This window comes from Cervus canadensis, chromosome 5, assembly GCF_019320065.1.
Source record: "Cervus canadensis isolate Bull #8, Minnesota chromosome 5, ASM1932006v1, whole genome shotgun sequence".
Lineage (NCBI taxonomy): Eukaryota > Metazoa > Chordata > Mammalia > Artiodactyla > Cervidae > Cervus > Cervus canadensis.
Genome location: NC_057390.1, coordinates 47,009,497 through 47,029,868, shown reverse-complemented (window position 1 = coordinate 47,029,868; position 20,372 = coordinate 47,009,497). Strand labels below are relative to the sequence as shown.

Sequence of the window (20,372 nt, the reverse complement as noted above, 5' to 3'; positions counted from 1 at the left end):
TCTGGCTCCAGGGACCTCAGCAGCTTCAGCCCAGAAGCAGCATAAAGCCTCAGGCAGCAGACAGCAAGCTGCTACCACAGGCCTCTCAGGGCCGCTGAGAACAGACTTGGTTCACACTGTCTGCCCACATGCCCAGAAAAGGTCTCATATCATTGACTCCCAGGAGCCCCTGCTGAGTTGAGATCCGTGGTCATCAGCTCTGACTGTGCTTTGTGCTAACTCCCCCTCCTTGGAATCAGTTGACTTGGGATCTGAGGCCCCTGAGATCACCTCAAGGTCAAGTCTGTCCTGGCTTGTTTCCAAGCACCTTACTAATGTTTGGCAAATTATTGGAGTCCAGAGAGTGTCGAATATGGAGACTATTCCTCCACCCAGAATATTCTTTCACCCTCTTCTACCTGTCGAAATGGACCCACCCTGCAGGGAGCAGCTGAAATTCTACCTCATTCTTGAAGCTTTCTCCAGCTTCAAGTGTGATTGCTGTATCACTTGTAGGCTGATAGAATTCAAAAGGACTTTAGCAGGGATGTGCTGACAGGAGTAGTGAAAGAGGAGGAATTATATAAAGGGCGAAAGCCCTTTCAATTCTAGGAATTTATCTTTCTATTCAAGGAGGTTCTCCCCTCTATTGTGTTCAGTATCCCCTGGGCTCAGAGATTAGAGAGTCTGGTCTTTTCAAGTATTTATGACTTAGCTCCCCAGTCAGACTGTAAAGCTACTTAATAACAGGGACCATGTCTTAGATGCCTCTGTTACAGGTCTTGTGAATGCTCAGTGAGCACTGATTGGTTGCCTGGTAAAATACCCTGTGCTTTGAACTTTTCCATTGAGGGAACAAGAGATTGGGAGAAAGGGTGAAGAATGACTATTGGCCTTAAAAAACAGAAATCTGTTTCCACCTTTGCCCATCTTTTTTCATTGCTCACTCTGCAGACATCTGGGTATAGGACTGACCTCTCCCATGTCCTCACCGAGCTCTTTATGGAACTTTGCAAATGACCCATGAGGGAGAATTACAATAAAGCAGTTGGTCCCCAGAGAATACTATGCCTAAGTGTCTCTGCCCCTTGTAAGTGGGTGGATGAATGGGTGGTTGGATGTGTAGACATTCTGATGGATGGATGGATGGGTAGATGCACAGATGGATGGGTGGATGGGTAGATGTACTGATGGCTGGATGGATGAATGGGTAGATGAACTGATGGATTGATGGATGGATGGACAGATGAGTGGATGGATGGGCTGAATTAAGCAATGTCAATCAGAAGCCCAAGTGTTCTTCATCTCTGCCCTGCTCACACTGTCATATGCCCTTGTAGTCTAGGGCACACAGCACCTGCTCAATCCCAGGATAAATCTAAGGTCAGTGTCTTCTGACTGTAGTGGATTTCCTTAGACATTCACCTCATCAAGCTGGTACCAACTAATAGAGCCTGTTGAAAAACAAAGACATCCCTTTCATCTTTCCCAACAGGGGCTATTCACAATATCAACAACCCCCATTCTCACATTGCCTTCATGGTCACAGCCTGGCTACGGACAAAAATCTGTCCTTAGGCCTTTCAGACACACTCACTCTTGCCTCTTCTTCTTCCCTAAGACTAGATGGAGCTCCATGGGCACCAAAGGGAAGGTGATATGAAGCTGTCTGACCACCAATATCAGTATTAACGACAGTAGCTTTGAGCAGGGTCCCAGCACCTGGCTTCTGCTAAGGCTTTATGGGCGACTCTCTCCCCTTTAACAAATATTCATTAGTGTTCCCACCTTCTTATTATCTAGACTGTGCCAAAGACCTTGTGAAATCCCAGCGCCTTTCTTCCCCATCCTGGAGCCAATTATAAACATTGCTACAGGCTGTCCCACCCTGATCAGGCAATATAAACTCAGTGTAGACAGCCTGGAGAAATCAATTGGAGGTTCCAGGCACCCAGGATCTGCAGGTCAGTGGTAGAAGGCAGTGTTTTCTCTTTTTCTCTTTTCTTCTCCCTCTGTCAATATCTCTGATAGGCCACCTCCCTTTGATTTCTCCTGGAAAGCTCTCTAGTTAGCAAGGTATCCTTTATGTAGATATAGGATGCTAAATAAGTCTAGGGGCACATAGAAAGAATTTGAGGAGAAAGTATAGCTAAGTCATGTTAAAGTTTTTAAATGTTTAGGACAACAGAATTTAAATAAAATTTTAAATACTTTTAAATTTATTTGGGTGCATTGGATCTTTCGTTGCAGCACGAAGGATCTTTCGTTGTGGCATACGGACTCTCTAGCTGTGGCTCAAGTGCTTAGCTGCTCTGCCCCTTGTGGGATCTTAGTTCCCTGATTAGGGTCAAACCCATGTCCCCTGCATTGCAAGGCAGATTGTTAATCACTCGACCACCAGGGAAGTCCTCAAGGAGCGCACAGATTTTAGAAAGTAATTTCAGAAGAAATCACTGAGGCCAGTGGTACCCAGCAATGTTTGATGAAGCTTGATTTTCTTTAGGGATGCCCCAGTGCCTTGAGAGGGGGCAGTTGATTTACAGGCTTTCCTGGTGGTTTAACAGGTAAAGAACCTACCTGCAATGCAGGAAACTTGGGTTTGATCCCTGGGTCATGAAAATCCCCTGGAGGAGGGCATGACAACCCACTCTGGTATTCTTGCCTGGGAAATCCTGTGGACAGAGGAACCTGGCAGGCTATAGTCCATTGGGTCACAAAGAGTTGGACACAACTATAGGGACTGAGTATGTGTGCATGCATGCATAGTTGGTTTACATTGTTGTGTTAGTTTTTGCTATGGAGCAAAGTGAATCAGTTATATATGCATGCATGCTAAGTCGATTCAGTCGTGTCCAACTCTGTACAATGCTATGGACAGCAGCCGACCAGGCTCCTCTGTCCACAGGATTCTCTAGGCAAGAATAGTGGAATGGGTTGCCATTTCCTTCTCCCACATTTCCCTAAGGAGGGGAAATTTCCCAGCCACCCAAGACCAGGCCCTGGCCTCACCAGCCAGTCAGCACCTTGTACAAACCAGTGAGACCTGTTTCATAAGACATTACTTTCAACTCAGGAGGCACCAAAGAATTGGGGTCAGTAGCTTGGCATGCTGAGAGAAACATCAGGCTCCCCCTATCTTTGAGAGGTAGCCAGGGAGGCAAGGGCCAAGGAAGAGTCCATTCTTTACTGGCATCCACACAGACATGTCCTTGTTATTTAAACAATCAAAGTTTCCAGTGTAAAAACCTGTGGGCTTATTGCAGCTACCCCACTGATGGTTTATCTTTTTCTATCCATCAGACCTGCCATGAGGGCATGGTTTGTTAATTAATTTGTTTATTTCCAAGGATCTCAGACTCACAGATCCTTCTAGGCATACAGAGAGAATATCTATTAACACAGTGAAATTGAAAGTCGCTCACTCTTGTCTGACTTTTTGCAACTTCATGGACTGTAACCCGCCAGGCTCCTCTGTCCATGGAGTTCTCCAGGCAGGAACCGCTCCAGGAGTGGGTAGCCATTCCCTCAGTTGTTGTTTAGTTGCTCAGTCATGTCCAACTCTTTAAGGCTCCATAGACTTAGCCTACCAGCCTTCTCTGTCCATAGAATTTCCCAGGCAAGAATACTGGAGTGGGTTGCCATTTCCTTCTCCAGATATACAAATATATCCACTCTTTTTTCAGATTCTTTTCCCATTTAGGTCATTTCCCATTTAGGTCATTACAGAATATTGTGTAGAGTTCCCTGTGCTATACAACAGGGTCTTATTAGTTATCTATTTTATATAGAGTAGAGTGTGTGGTTACCAAGGGGAAAGGTGGAGTGAGGGATAAATTGGGAAGTTGAGATTGACATATACACCCAGTGCCTGCTTCAGTGGTCAATGCTAACTGGGTTCCCATATCTCCATTTCTTTCTAATTCTGCTAAACAGGTACCTTTTATCCATCTAATTTTCCTTAGGTTCCCATGAAAACTTTTCTTTGAAACTTAAAATACTTTTGAAAAATACTGATCTTGCCCAGCCTCTCATTCTAATGATAAGAAATTGGAGGCCTAGGGACAAAAAGGGACTTTCCAAGGTGGCAAAACAAACTTGTAATAGAGTTAGGTCTAGAACCAACCTTCCATTTGAATCTGCGGTATGTGTTTCTATGTCCTATTTGTAAGCATGGATGTACCTCAGTTGGGGCAGGTGGAGAGAGCTACAAGCCACATTTTGTGGCCTAAAGAGCCTGTTAAATTTAAAAAGGGAAATAAATGTCTACATATAAAACAATAAATAACACAATGAAACTTCATGGGAGTTTAGAGTAGGATTGCAATGGTAAAGAAAATAGTCTTTAAACACTGAATCATAGAATCACTGATAGTTTGATCTGGAAAGAATTTTAATAACCACATACTCTAATACCATGATTTATAGGTGCTGAAACTGAAGATTAGAGGTTAAGTGACATGACCTTGTATATCTGAGCTGATAATTAACTTGGCGGAACTAGATACTCAACTATAGATAATAATATCATGTCCGGTGACCTTAATGCCAAAAGATCTGAATGGACAACAATAGGATGGGATGACTTTGGAGGTAGGGAAATCAAAGATAACTCTGAGAATACCTATGAGAAAAATAAGAAAGAAGTCTCATTGCCTGGGAGGTGATTTAGTGTCCACAGAGAAGTGAGATATACCTAGAAAAGTGTATCATATGGTGGGAAACCACTGTAGGCTAGAGTGGGGTGGGGATGTGATGAAAGCAGTACTTAGAATACAAGTCCAGAAACCTCAGATAGGTTGGGCTGTACTGAAGGTGGAGAAACCAGGAATATAGTCACAATTCTAATGGCTATGAAGAAAACAAAGTTTATATTTTAAAGACATAATTTATTGGAACTTGTTGATAAATCTGTCATAGAGTCAAGAAAGTAGGAGAAATTGTCAACAGTTCTCAGGTCTTGAATCTCACTATCTAGAGGAATATTGTGGTAGCAAGAGAAATGATACTGTGAGGGATGAATGGACTTGGAGGAGGAGGAGATGAATTTGACCTTAGATGCATTTGGTTGAGAATGATGGCAGGATATCCAGAGGGTGGTATCCTGGAGGCTGCTGGAGATAAAGGAGGGTGTTCAAACTGGGCTTGGGAGGCATCAGAGAAAGATGATAATTGCATCTGTAGAAATGGATGGATTGTAGCTCCATGGGATATGAAAGAGGAGTGCTTAGGATGTTGGCTTGTGATTTCAAGGTTTAGGGATGACCCCTGCAAAAAGGGAAGAATTCGCAATGGACCTGAGCAGAGAATGGAGAGGTGTGAATCAATATCAAGGGATCCAAGGGAGGCAGTTGCCAAAGATCTGACAAATCAAAAAAGTCATTTGGTTTGACTCTACAGAAGTTAATATTGGTCTTGGAGGGAACAGATTCAATGAAGACTGTGTGTAGGAGGATGAAGGAGAGGGTGAGATCAATGTGAGTGTGATGTGCAAAAGAGCTTGAGGAAGTCCAGGGATATTTTTTGGTGATATTGGGTCCAGGACAGGTGAATTGATGGGAACTGAGATAGCCAAAGATGGTACCCAGAGAGGGCTATAGCCTAATGTCCAGTGAAAGGTCACTTGGAGACAATTGGGAAGGGAAAGCTTTGGGGAGTATGTGGTACTTTGGGAAGGACTATGGCAGATGCTCCACACCAGGAACCCAGGCTCTCTGATAAACTAGAAGATGGCCTCTCATTCCTACTCACTTCTATACATCACAATCTATACCAAGACCCCAGGCAGGGATTCCTGATTTGGGGGTCTTTAGGAGAGACACAGGTTTGAGGCCAGACCAGGAAAAGAGGCTTCTAGAGTCCCAGAGATCCTGCTGGACTGGACCATTCTTGAATTTCTGTTGGCTCTGAGTTGACACTGACCAAGAGGGGGAGTCATCAGCCTGTCTGTCTGGCCTCACACTTTGCCCTCTACTTGGTCTGCCCCAGCCGGCCCTTGGCACAGCACCAGGTTGCCCATATTTCTGCCGCTCCAACCAAAGTTTCTCCAATAGTTTGGCTGAGAGTGAGTGCAGCATCAAGTGGGTTTGCATCAAGGCCATGCTGCTGTCAGCTTATAAGGGCTGGAAGATCATCTGTCCTTTGATATTTAAAGCATCTTCCAGCATTAATACCATTTGGTTGCATTTGAAATGCAGAGTTTTAGGTCACCCCAGACCTAGGGAATCAGAATCTGTATTTTAACAAGAGCTGCAGGTGACTTATATGTTCATTCAAGAGTGAGAAGAACCAAACTCGTGTACCATTTCCCCAGCCCAGTTGATCACTAAGTCACTTCAGGAAACTTCAGTCCAGGAAACAGTACTTCTCAAGAGTCCTCCAAGTAATTCAATAGGCAGGCACATTCTGGAAAACTAATGACTTGGATTGAACACTTCATTTTTCAAAAAATTGAAATGTAGCATATACTTCCCCCATTCCAATATTCTTGCCTTGAGAATTCCATGGACAGAGGAGACTGATGGGCTACAGTCCATGGGGTTGCACAGAGTTGGACATTATTGAGCAACTTTCATTCATTCATTCATTCACAAAGGAAATTCATATTCATATAAAGAAAAGTGTTGAAATGCTAAAATTAAATAAAAATCACCCATAATCATATCAGCCATAGATATGTGCTATAAAATATTGATCATCTTTGTTTCTATGTATTTGGGTAGATTTAAATGGAAACATAATACACATATTATTTATAACCTGCACTTTGCACTTTGTATTTTGAACATTTATATATCATAAAATGTTTTTCCACAACATTGTCTTTCATGTACACATACTTTCTTATTTACCATAACTTCTGTTGCTGTTGAGTCGCTAAATTGTGTCCAACTCTTTTTGACCCCATGGACTGTAGCCTGCCAGTCTCCTCTGTCCATGGGATTTCCCAAGCAAGAATACTGGAATGGGTTGCCATTTCCTTCTCCAGGGGATCTTACCAACCCAGGGATTGAACCCATGTCTCCTGTGTTCTAGGCAGATTCTTTATCACTGAGCCTCCACATTCTTATTTACCATTTTTACCAGTCACCTATTATGGCAGATAGATTATTTCCAATTTCTTGCTATTATAAAATATGATGACATGAACATCTTTATTATTAAATACTTGGGCAATTCATTATTTTTCCCTTAGAATATGGAAAACAGATGAAATTACAAAGTACACAGAATGCTTCAAACCTTGATTCACATCACCAACATCTATCCAGAATTTGTACTCCTGTTGGTGTCCCATGATCCTTTGTCCTCACGAACGCTCAAACTCTCACTGCAAAGCTGAGGGAGAGGAAATGACTTGTTCAAGGTGATCAAGTGGCAGGTCCTATACTATAAGGCACCTTGACTACAGCCATCCTTCTAACATCCAGGTCAGGAGCTCAGGGAGCCTGAGATGGTTGGAAGTCCTGCAGGACTTCCGTCTTATAGATTCCCAAAATGTTGCTCAGTATCACCCTCTCCCTCTCTGAGCCCTGCTTCTTCATTTCTACCTTTCTCCCATTTCTTCTATATTTCTGCTTTCTTTCCTCTTCTCTTCTCTTTCCCTTCTTCCTTGGTGAGAGAATCAGATCTATTCTTTAGCCTCAGCCCTAGCCATCCTTGTATTTACTTTTCTGGACTCTTCTCCAACTCCTCCCAGCCTCATGCCCTGATTGGCTCTGGGTTTCTTTCTGTGCTGGATTGAAAGTGGTAATTTCAGGGAAAAGCTCTAGGGACAGATGATCCACCTGGGAGGAGCAGAGCTGTGTGAAGCTCTGTGGTCTGGGATCTGTATAGATGTCACTGGCTTCAGTTTTTGGACCATTTCTCCCCCAGAACATAAGTCTGTGTCTCATGTGTGTGCTGTTTTCCATCTGGAATAGAAAGGGGGAATTTGGATAACCTCTGGTAGGTCACAGTCTTGGCAAAGCATCCCCCAGAACAATGCTCTCTAACTGCAGGGAGATCCTGCCCACCCCTGGTGCAGGCTGGAGGTTCTTCCTAGTAGTGCTGCCCAGAGGAAGTCAGGATGGTGTCTCTAAGGCCAGGCTGGGGAGTGGGACAGGGTCAGGGTCAAAACCAGGTTCTTCCTCAAACTGTGAGGTTGGAGCCCACCCACCCCCATCTAAGCCCCAGGGAATGTCTCTTGGCTGAACTCTTTGGGGGTACCTTCCATCCTGTTTCCCAGAGCTGGCCCCAGGTCATGGCTCACACCCCTGCCAGCTCGGCTAGATGTGTTCCTGGATGGCCTCAAAGGAGGGCAATTCAGAGGGCTTGGAACTGGCTGGGCTGGGGGCACCTTGGTGGACTCAGAGGCCAGCGATAAACAAGTCCCTGGTGAGAACTTTCTGCCTTGTGATGGGGTGATTTAGGGCCCTTGGGGTGTCTGTTCTCCAGCTCCACCACCCTTCTTTTCCTTTTCTTTTTTTTAAATTGCAGCCATTCTTTTTTAAAAATTTTAATTGAATTATAGTTGATTTACAATACTGTGTTAGGTTCAGGTGCCCAGAAAGTAATTCAGTTATACATAGGTAGATAGATGGATAGACAGACAGTTAGATGGGTTTTCCCTGGTGCAATGGTAAAGAATCTGCCTGCTAAGCAGGAGACATGGATTTAATCCCTGAGTCAGGAAGATCCCCTGGAGGAGGAAATGGCAACTGACTTCAGTATTCTTGCCTGGGAAATCCCATGGACAGAGGAGCCTGGTGGACTACATACGGTTCATGGAGTCACAAAGAGTCAGACAAGACTTAGTGACTAAACCGCAACAACAGCAACACTATATATGTACAATTATCTATGTTATACAGTAGGTCCTTATTAGTTATCTATTTTGTATATAGTTGTGTGTATATTTTAATCCCCAGCTCTTTATTTATGCCTTTCATTTCCCCTTTGGTAACCATAAGCTTGTTTTCTATGTTTGTGAATCTCTTTCTGTTTTGTAAATAAGTTCATTTGTATCATTTTTTAAGATGCCACAGATAAGCAATATTTTATATGATATTTGTCTTTCTCTGTCTGGCTTACTTCACTTCGTATGATAATCTCTAGGTCCATCCACATTGCTGTAAATGTCATTATTTCATTCTTTTTTATGACAGGCTATGATTCCACTGTGTATATGGACATCTTCTTTATCCATTCATACTCTGACAGCCCTTTTTTCTCCTCCTTCAGCAAGGACCAGTAACCCCTGCTTACAAGAATGTGCTCCCTCCCCATGGCAAAATACTACATGTAAGTCTTCCTGGAGTCTACCTTTTCTAATCAGGGATCTGGGGATGACAGAGGAAGAAGAAAAGAAGGCTGAGTCAGAGGGATGAAGTTCCCTCTCACCCAGAAAGCTCAAGTGCCCCATAATTAAGGCACTTATCGTAATTACAGGAGCTTTCTTCCCTGAGCTTCTGCAAGAAGCCAGCCATTCTACTGCCTTGCCTTCATCTTGAGAAATCTACAAGGGAGAGTTATTAAACCCATTTTATAGATTTGAAAACTGAGGCTCAAAAAGGTTATTAAGTACCTGATGTCACACAGGACTAGGACTCAGACTCACATTCTCTGTGCTGCTTCAGCCTCCGCTCTCTAAAAGCTCAGAGATAATTTTGCATCTTAATGATAGCATTTTTATATGTTAACCTCTGTGGTTTTTACTCCCATTCTGGGCTTCTAACTCTTACTTTTATCTCATTTGATATTTGAATCTTTGCTTTTCATTTACCACTTTATTATCTGTGTTTTTTGTTGTAAACTATCTCGAGCCCTTCAAGGAATGAGTTTGGGCATAATAAAAATAAAATAGGATTAACACCTGGGATGCATTCCCTCAGCTTCTCCATGAGTGAGTATTAGTCGCTCAGTTGTGCCTGACTCTTTGCGATTAAGTCCCTCCCCATGGACGGTAGCCCGCCAGGCTCCTCTGTCCATGGAATTCTCCAGGCAAGAATACTCGGAGGGGGTAGCCATTCCCTTCTTCAGGGGATCTTCTTGACCCAAGGATTGAACCAGGTCTCTTGCATTGGTAGGTGGGTCCTTTACCACTAACGCCACCTGGGAAGATTGTCCTCTCTGTGGCCCCATCCTATCCTAGACATGGGGGATTGGTCAGGGCCTCCAGGAAGTTACAGCATGGCTGAGAAGGCAAGACACATGTGCATGGAGCCTGCAAATGACAAAACAGGATGTCAGCTCTCTGGGGTCTCTAGCCTGGGTTCTGTCCCTGAACAGAATGTGGCTGGCAGTTCCTGGTGGTTGAGGTTGGAGGGAGGCAGCTAGCTGCCAAAACAGGTTATTTTCAGATCTTCATTTTTATTATACAAGGGAACCTGCTTTAAACACATACAGTCATGAGCTCAGGGTATTATAATTAGCTGTTACTAAGAAAGAAGAATCCCCTAGAGGTAGTGGTGTTGGCCCAGAAGTTCTGCCCTTGAAAGTAAGGAGCATCCCCAGGCCCGAGAGCAGCTGATGGCCATCTCTGAAACCAGCCAGCAATGGGTTAGCCTTGTGGGCGTGGCTTTGATCTGCACAGACTCACCATGGTTCTTTCTCAGCTTCCCTGCACGTGTTTACCCTCCCACACTGATCATTAGAACCACTGCCAACCCCACTGCCAGTCATCAGGGCCCTGCTCTGACTCTCTGCTGACTATCCGTATTTGGTACACCCAAAGCGGCCTACTCCCCCCCACCCCTTATATACTTGCATGCTGGAGGGCTGGAGGGTCAGGAAAACTCTGTACACCTCAGTGAGAAGACCCTGGCTCCCATCACTGCCCTGAGGGCCTGACAGGGGCCAAGCTCGGTAAAGACAGAGATGCAGTCTCTGAAAAACGCCCAGCCCCAGGAGAACTTTCCTATAGCCTATGGCTAACCTGGTCTTGACCTACTTTTGGATGGAGTAGCATCCCTACTTCTCACCTGCAGGATGTTGGGGCAGTCTAAGTGTGGGTTGGGAAAGAATTTCCAGACGAAGAGCATTTCAGAAGGGAGTGAGTTTATTAAGAACAAAGAGCAGAGATAATGAGGACACTGTGAGTGCAGTGGGCTGACCTCCTGACAGACCAGGGAAAGATAGTTTTCCTGAGTTAATAGCTGATTCTTATAGCCTCAGAACAAAGACAATCCCCGCTGGAAGGATAGTGTTGGGTGATTGGTTGGGGTGTTATGGGGTGTTTACTGGAGCAGGCATCTTTGCTTAATTGGGAGTCAGGAAGCTTGTTAGCAATGATCAGGGGGGCTTTTGGGAATGGTCACAAAAGGGCTCAGTCAGCTTTGCAGGTGATCTTGGTTCTAGGTTCCGCTTCTGTGGCCATGGCACAAGGCCTCACACCCATGGCCTGGGGCAGGACTCAACACAGAAGAACTGCCAATGAGCAGGTCATTCAGAGCCTGGGGTGAAAGGGCTGTGGGGCCCGGGGTGTCTGAAGGGGGCGGGCAGTCAGCATCGATTCCTGTTCCAGAATTAAGGATGCAGAGCAGAAGGCTCTGTACATGAGAGATGGCCAGTTCCTGATGGGAGATCCCGATGCAGACAACTGTCATGCAGGTGAGCATCTGGGGCCTTGACCTCCTGGGACTCACACAAACTCCATCTGCCCCAGGCTCTCCTTCCCCTTCTGTCTCCAGTGACAGTGAGAACCGAGGCAGGGAGAGCTCTCCCAGTGAGGGATCAGGGCCCTGATGGGAGTCCCAGTCTGTATGCAGGGCCCAGGTCAGCTGTGCCCTGGCCCAGTTCCTTCCTGCCCAAGCTTTAGCTCGCTTAAGAGCTTGTAATCTGGGGTCCCCTCATCACCTGGCTCTCTTCTCTTCTTCCCTCCCAGAGACCATCTGCATACTCCCCAACAGAGGCCTTGAACGCACCAAGTTCCCCATCTTCTTGGGGGTGCAGGGAGGTAGCCGTTGCCTGGCATGTGTGGAGACAGGGGAGAGGCCTTCCCTGCAGTTGGAGGTGAGCAATCACACCCTGTACTGGGGGACCCTACAGACCTCCAGGGTGCTCTGGCATCTCTATGCCCATCTGTGGTCCAGCAAGGTCCACATGTCCCTCTTGTTTGGATTTCCACCATCTCCCTCTGCACCCAGTGCCCAGATCCTTCCCTCTAGAACCTGCAGAGTGAATTTCCCTGGGGAAAGACTCACCTTTTGGTTCCCTCATTGGCCAAGCCCCAGAAGCCTTGAGGGCTGACAGTCAGCTGCCCCATCCAGCCTCCTCTGCCTTGCTCCCACAGGATGTGAACATCGAGGACCTGTACAAGGGCGGAGAAGAGGCCACCCGCTTCACCTTCTTCCAGAGAAGCTCGGGCCCCGCTTTCAGGCTCGAGGCTGCTGCCTGGCCTGGCTGGTTCCTCTCTAGCTCCTCTGAACCCCATCAGCCCATGCGACTTAGCAAGGAGAGTGAGCCCTCAGCCCGCACTGAATTCTACTTTGAACAGAGTCGGTAGGGAGGCAGGAAGCTGGGTTCTGGCCTGGTGCTCCCAAGCCAAGCTCATCCTACTGAGGGTTGAGCAGAATAATGGCCCCCTCAAAGAACTCCACATCCTGATCTCCAGAACCTATGAATATGTTACCTTACCTGGCAAAAAAGAGACTTTGCAAATGTGATTAAGTGAAGGCTAATCCATCCTGGGTTATCCCAGTGGACCCTTCATGATTAATCATCAGGGTCCTCATATGAGGGAGGCAGGAGGGTGAGAGTCAGAAAGAGAATGGAAGATGCAATGCTGCTAACTTTGAAGATAGAGGAAGGGGCTGTGAGCCAACGAATGCAGGTGGTTCCTAGAAGCTGGAAAAGGGCAGGGGATACATTCTCCCTTACAGCTTCCGGAAGAAACACAGCCCTGCCAACTTGATTTTAGTCCAGTGAAGCCCATTTCAGACTTCTGACCTCCAGAATTGTAAGAAAATAAATATGTCTTGTTCTAAGTCATTACGTTTGTGGTAATTTGTTACAGTAGCTGTAGACAACTAACACAGGGCCTTCATGGTCTTCGATGTGCAGCATTTAATGCAAAGGGACTGGGTGATTTGGTGAGTCCTTCTTGGAAGCCTGATCATGGTTTCTTCTCTGGTTCCTCTGCTCTGGAGCTTCTAGAAATAACCAAGAAACTCCAGGCAGAATCCATCTCCCCTCCTCTGTCTATGGATAATGCCTTGGGCTGTTTACATTCTCAGTTGTGTTAATAGTTCAGGTCACAATTTTTCTATCAGACACTTCACAATGAATCAGTCTCCTAACTGATGGACCAGTATTGTTGATTGTCTGCTAGTTTTGATCTGTGAGGACTAAGGGGAACAGTTATGAGGAGGCAGTGGGTTTGGACTGGATGTACTGAGTTTAAGGTTACCGTGGGAAAAAAAAAAAAGGTTACCATGGAACTGATGAGTTGACTGGTTATAGTTGGGAAACAGAGATGGATCTCACCTGAGAGTTTGTAGTTAGGACTGTTACACATCCTTGGAGCCCTCTCCATTACATAGAGGACCCCTGGTTAGGCTCAAGTTAGATCAAGGAGCCTGCTGTATCAAGATTCAGAGGAGTGGGCCGCTGGTACTCTTCTCGTTTCATACAACCACTCAGCATCTGGCCAACCTGTACTGTGAGTCAGGACATTTAAGAAGTGTGTGTCTCAGGGACTTGCCTGGTGGTGCAGTGGATAAGAATCCACTTGCCAATGCAGGGGACACAGGTTCTATCCCTGCTCCAGGAAGATCCCACATGCCGCAGAGCAACTAAGCCCATACGCTGCAACTACTGAGCCCATGCTCTGAAGCCCACAGGCTACGACCTCTGAGCTTGTGTGCAGCAACTACTGAAGCCCGTGGGCCTTAGAGCCCACATGCCACCACTACTGAGGCCTGTGAACCAGCCTGTGTTCCACAACAAGAGAAACCACCACAATGAGAAGCATGCGAACCGTAATGAAGTGCGCTGCTCACTGCAACTAGAGAAAGCCGGCACAAAGCAACAAAGACCTGTCTTCACTCTCACAATGATCCTGCAAGGCAAATATTCATACTGCATTTGACAGGTAAAGAGACTGGACTAACAGAAGTGACATACTTAACTTGCTGAAGGTCACATAGGCTGTACATGTACACCTGGTCCGTTTGACCCCAACCTTGTTCCACAAATTTTTATTTCACTCTTATTCTAGGAGCAACAAAACTAAGTTTCCTTGGAGCTGATAATTGAGTGGGAGAAACACTAAACAAGCAAATACACAAGCAAGAAGACAGACAAGGGCAATTTGCATGAGAGAGGGTGAGGGCAGTACGTATTCAATGGTAACATTAGAGAGGGCGGTCAGGGGAGGTGACTCTGACTTTTTGGAGGAGGTGACGTTTGAGCTGATGCTGAAGGATAGGAGGCAGTGGGAGCAGGAAGGGATGCAGGAGAGAAATAGCAAACACACAGCCCTGAGACAGAAGGGGCTCAGTGTGTCCAAATAGTAGTAGAAGGCTGGGGGCGCTGCGTCCTGGAGAGAGGGTTAGGAGGTGGACAAGACCAGCAGGGGACTGGATCATGGAGGGATCTTGAAGGCAAATAAGTGTTTTCACTTATTTTTAAGTGCCAAGGGATGCTATGGGAAGATTTTAAGCAGAAGAGAGACATGCCAGACTTTGTGGCCCTAATAAATTTATATTCTTTCCCTGCATATTCCTCACTACTTGTCACCTGGCTATCATACCATAACTATGTATCTTTTTAATTAATTAGTTATTTTGTAGTTTGGATGTAGTGGGTCTTCACTGCTGCAGGAAGGCTTTCTCTAGTTGTGATTAGTGGGGGCTACTCTTTGTTGTGGTGCGCAGGCTTCTCACTGCAGCGGCTTCTTTTGTTGCAGAACATGGGCTCTCGGTGCACGAGCTTCAGTAGTTGCTACGCATGGGCTCAGTAGTTTTGACTCATGGGCTTTGGAGCACAGGTTCAGTAGTTGTGGCACACGGGCATAGTTGCTCTGCGGCATGTGGGATCTTCCTGAATCAGGGATCAAAGTAGTGTCCCTTGTATTGCAAGGTGGATTCGTAACCACTGGGCCACTGGGGAAGCCCCACAACTATGTATTTATGTGCTGGAGCTACTCTGTGGTTTTTGAGGGCGTGTTCTGTTCAATTATAGGCTTCCCAGGTGGTACTAGTGGTAAAGAACCAGCCTGCCAATGCAGGAGACATAAGAGATGTAGGTTCGATCCCTGGGTTAGGAAAATCCCCTGGAGGAGGACATGGCAACCCACTCCAGTATTCTTGCCTGGAGAATTCCATGGACAGAAGAGCCCAGCAGGCTACAGTTATAGGGTCGCACAGAGTCAGACATGACTGAAGGGACTTAGCATGCATGCATGCACTCTGTTCAATTTGGGTCACCAATTGTGCCCAGAGTAGTTGCTGGTACATCAAAGGCACTAAGTGCAGTCTTGAATTAATTAGTGGTTGATCACTTGGTTCTTGTTGGAACTTTGGGATACAGTGTGAGGACAACTTGCCGCAAGGTAGATAGACACCACGCAGTGTGGAGGTATAGCTGGCGGAAAGGGCTAGACATGCCTACACAAAGGAAAGAGCATTTTATCTGGGCCTCAGAGAAAAAGTAGTTTCCAGGCAGAGAATGCAGGGATAGGTATTTCTAAGCAGAGGGAGTAACTTGGGAGGGGGTGATGGAGGAGTTCGCAGCACATTTAGGGTGTGGATGAATCAGCCATGTGCAGGGACCCAAGGCTTATGGCTGGGGAGTTGCCAAAAATTAAGACGGGAAGATAGGTGGGGCCAGATTATGGATGCCTGGTGAAGGAGGAGACCTGGAGGAAACATCCAAGTATTTCAAGTAGGACCCAGATTTCAAGTCTGGGACCCTGAGATCAGCACTGGACCAACTGGGCTGTTACTAGGTCTTCTGCTCATCTCAGCTTCCTCTTGGGTCTGCCTCTCACCCCTCCCACCCCCTGCCTTCTGTTTGGCCCTGTCCTGGCATCAGCTTTGATGCTGTGGTTCCAAGGGTGGCCTGACCCCTGCTTCAGCTTCCCATACCAGCTCCTCTCCTTCACCAGTGATAATAAATAACTCAACTTGACCCAGCTTGGAGCAGGGCCAAGGAGTGGGATTTGCCTGGGTATGCCTGGGTGGGTGGCGGGCACAATTCACAAGAGAAGGGCCAGCAAAGATGAGTTGGATCATATTCTCTATTTAAGTAAAAAACATTTGGAACATCTAATATATGTCAATGCAGTATTAGTGCTTGGGAGAGGAAGAAGATATAAGAGGTTTAGAAGACATAGCCCCTATGCTTTAAAGATGAAGAGACCAGGCATTATGAATAAAAGCCAACATCCACTGACTGCTTTCTATGGAATGACTAGAAAACGCTCCAAACAGCACTCAGGGAACCTTGGGTTGAAATAATGATGGGGTGTTCTGGCCCTGGGGATTTAAGAGTAAGAAATGGAAGCAGCTTCTGACAGACATGTTGGGATGCCAGGAATATATTCTTCGCCCCACCCCAAGTATTGTCTCTGAAATTCTTCCTCCTTTCTGGTGACCACGCCAAAGGCTTCATTCCACAGCCAGCCCATCAGAGCTGTTATTATGCAAATTCCTGGGAGAGGCACACTTGAGGTCTTATCCACCACTGACATCTCAGAGTGAAATGAACTGGCAGGTCCGGAGCCAGAAACCAGTAAACAGGTGATTAGAACACTGTTACCAGTGTGGTAACCTCTCGTTCAGGTAGTACCAGGGAGCTGGGCTACTGGATGGTCCCATCCCAAGGGGTCAGGGAAGGATTTAAGGGAGGTAATGCATGCATCAGAGCCAGCCAAGTGAGGGGCAGGAGAAGCTGTGGGCAGACACAGGTTTGAAGGAAGTCCTGAGTGCAACTGTGTGTGTTAATGCATGCATCTATGCATACGTACATACCTGTGTGCACATGTGTATGGTGTGCATGTATACATGTGTGAACCTGTGTCTGCTTATGTGCATATGTATGCTGTATACATGTGTCGACAAAAAGTACCAGACATAGGTAGTGGCTTATGCTTAGAGGACTTTGTCTTTATTCTGAGAAGCTCTGAAGAGACTTTATACAGGAGGATGATGTGTTCAGGGTCTCCTATAACTTGTATGTCCAAAGTCACATGCACTGAAAAAAAGATCACACTTCCTTCATGACCCAAATATTCACTCTGTGATTCCATGCCCACCCTAAAGCCACTCTATTACTATAGCCCCTGCAAAACAAATGCTGAAGATATCACACCATAGGCTATATAATACGTGGAAGTCTGGGGAAGCCTAAACCCAAATTTAGGGAGGAAAAAGTAAAGGTGAAGAAGAAAACTCTAATGGAAACCAGATTTTCTTGAATACTGCTGGGTCCACTCACCTGTGCATAGTGAAGCCAATTTACTGACACCAGGTTGTGGTGAAGGCAAGTGTAGTGTTTACTGCAGGCACCCAGCAAGGAGTCCAGGTAACTAATGCTCAAAAGGCCCACTCTCAGTGGTTTTCAGGGAAAGATTTTTAAAGACGGGGTGAGGGAGAGCATCCCAGAATCCTCCAACATTCTTCTGATCGGTTGGTGGTGAGATAACCAGGAATCAACATCATCAACCTTCTTGTTCCAACCAGTCTGGGGTCTATGTGCTTGTAGGGAGCACGTACAGTTAACTTTTACCTGGTGGGGGTTTCAGTATCTGCAAAACAGCTCAAAGGACATGAGTCAGAATATTATCTATAGCCCTTAGTGAAGTGAAGTTGATCAGTCATGTCGGATTCTTTGCAACCCCATGGCCTATAGCCTACCAGGCTCCTCAGTCCATGGAATTTTCCAGGCAAGTGTACTGGAGTGGGTTGTCATTTCCTTCTCCCAGGGATCTTCCCTACCCAGGGATTGAACCTGGGTCTCCCACATTGCAGGCCGATTCTTTACCATCTAAGCCACCAAGGAAGCCCAGGGAAGGCATCTATACCCCTTAAGGAGAAATTAATTGTCCTTAACTTCATTTAATGGCTAAAGTATTACTATTTTGTCATGCTTTACTGTTTTCCTTTATTTTTGCATTTTTTCACTTCTCTGATTAAATTTATTCTTTGGAACTTGGGGATGACCTGTGAGGCTAAAGTTTTTCTATAAACAAGAGGCAGGCAGCGGACATGCGAGGTTTGTCCAGGGAAGGCCCCCGTGGGGTACTGGTTGGTAACAGAATTTTGCTACAGTATACAACCCATTTCTTAAGTGAGCATGACAGAAATTAACATGATGAGCTTAGATAGAAAAACTAATGTCTTAGAAACACTGGCATTTGAGTTATTGGACTGTATTCCCTGGTGGCTCAGATGGTAAAGAATCTGCCTGCAATGCGGGAGACCTGGGTTCGATCCCTGGGTCGGGAATATCCCCTGGAGAAGGGAATGGAAACCCACTCCACTATTCTTGCCTGGAGAATTCCATGGACAGAGGAACCTGGTGGCTACAATTCATGGGGTCACAAAGAGTCGGACATGACTGAGCGACTGAACTGGACTGAACTGAACTGAACTGAATTAAAAGAGTCTGTTAGTGATTTGACCAAAACAAAAAAATCTAATTATCCCCAAAGTAAATTCCAATCTCTGCCTGCTCAATAGCAAATCCAGGATCCACACCCTATATAAGCCTATTTCTGAGGCCCGGAACCTGCAGTGTGGTCTCTGGGCTGCAGGTGGCGACAAAGATCCTGCAGTGCTTTTTGGGTGTGGAGCTGGGTGAGCAATTATGTCCCCTACACTTGAACAAATACTCTTTGGAGATTGTATTCCTAAGTCCAATTTGTTCTAAGTTCAACAAAGTTAGCCTAGGTACCCAACTAACACAATCGGCTATCTAGTACTGTACTGTAATAAGTTTATAATAATTTTCATGCAAGGAATACATAAAAGACAGACATAAAAAATAAAACATTTTAAACCTTATAGTACTGTACCTTGAAAAGTACTCTAATACAGTACAACAGATAACATGTAGAGGCTAGCACTGAATGAACAGGCAGGAAGAGTTAGTGACTGGAGGAGGGAGAGGAGGTGGGAAATAGAAGAGCTGAAGAAGCATCAGCAATAGGACACGGAGGGCGAGTTGCAATTTCACTCACGCCTGACGTTAATGGCACAGGCTCTCCTTGCTGGGACCAGAAGCATGTTCATGTCTTTGAAAGTTCACAACCTGAAGGTTTGTATGATGGTGGCGCATGTGCACTCAGTCGTATCCAGCTCTTTGTGACCCCGTGAGCTCCACTACCCACGGAATTTCCTCGGCAAGAATATTGGAGTGGGTTGACATTTCCTCCTCCAGGGGAATCTTCCTGACTCAGGGACTGAATCCGAGTCTCCTGTGTCTCCTGCTTTGACAGGTGGGCTCTTTGCCAGCTGAGCCACCTGGGAATATAGGGGCCTTATTGTAATCTCTCCCGTATTTAGTACCCACTGTGTGTCAACCCCTCTCCCTGTGATAGAGACGCTGCAGTGAATCCTCCTCTCCTACACTCATCCCCTCCGACTCCCTTACTCAGACTCTGGTCACAGAATTAGAGGGACAGAGGAGGCTGGCAGCCTGCCGTTTTAGCACAGGCTCTTCTACACTGAACATTTCCTGCAGACACTTTCTGAGGGCCCATCGTTCTAGGACCTGAGACACAGCAAATAGCACAGTCATACGAGACTGTCTGCTCTGAGCAGACAGGTATCTTCAGACTCAGGTATCTCCACGATAAGTGTTATCCAGACTGGTTCCAGGGGACTCTATTCTAATGAATGTTCATGGGTTTACGTGGAAAATGAGACAGTTAATGTATGTGTCAGCTTGGCTGAATTAGGGCTTCCTTGGTGGCTCAGGCCATAAAGAAACTGCCTGTAATGCGGGAAACCTGGGTTCAATCCTGGGTTGGGAAGATCCCCTGGAGGAGGGCATGGCAACCCAATCCAGTATTCTTGCCTGGAAAATCCTATGGACAGAGGAGCCTGGTGGGCTACAGTCCATGGAGTTACAGAGTCATACACAACTGAGTGACTAACACTTTCACTTGACTGAATTAAGGGATGCCCAGAGAGTTGGTTAAATATTACTTCTCTGTGTGTCTATGAGAGTGTTTTCAGAAAAGTTTACCATTTTTGAAAACAGATTTCTTTTAAAATGCTTAAATTTATTTTTGGCTGCTCTGGGTCCTTTTTGGTGCATGTGGGCTTTCTCTACTTGCAGTTCAGTAGTTATGGCCCAAGGGCTTAGTTGCTCTGTGGCATGTGGAATCTTCCAAGACCAGGGATCAAACCTGTGTCCTCTATATTGGCAGGCAGATTCTTTACCACTGGACCATCAGGGAAGTCTGAGAT

The 20,372-nt window shown here is 46.0% G+C and overlaps 1 protein-coding gene and 1 long non-coding RNA gene across 2 annotated transcripts; one reads left to right on the top strand and one right to left on the bottom strand.

The window, feature by feature from the left end:
• Positions 1-1,913: 1,913 nt before the first annotated feature.
• Positions 1,914-12,939, top strand: IL1F10 (interleukin 1 family member 10). Its single transcript, XM_043470460.1, has 5 exons — positions 1,914-1,943; positions 9,199-9,258; positions 11,480-11,565; positions 11,840-11,967; positions 12,248-12,939. Exons 2-5 carry the CDS (start codon positions 9,227-9,229, stop codon positions 12,458-12,460), a joined length of 459 nt encoding a protein of 152 aa, XP_043326395.1. The 5' UTR covers positions 1,914-1,943; positions 9,199-9,226; the 3' UTR covers positions 12,461-12,939.
• On the bottom strand, positions 3,365-19,734 carry LOC122442612. The gene is made up of 3 exons (XR_006269677.1): positions 19,724-19,734; positions 12,083-12,089; positions 3,365-3,503 (listed from the first exon to the last, which is right to left on the bottom strand). It is a non-coding gene; the product is annotated as an uncharacterized LOC122442612 (long non-coding RNA).
• Between the last annotated feature and the right edge of the window lie 638 nt (positions 19,735-20,372).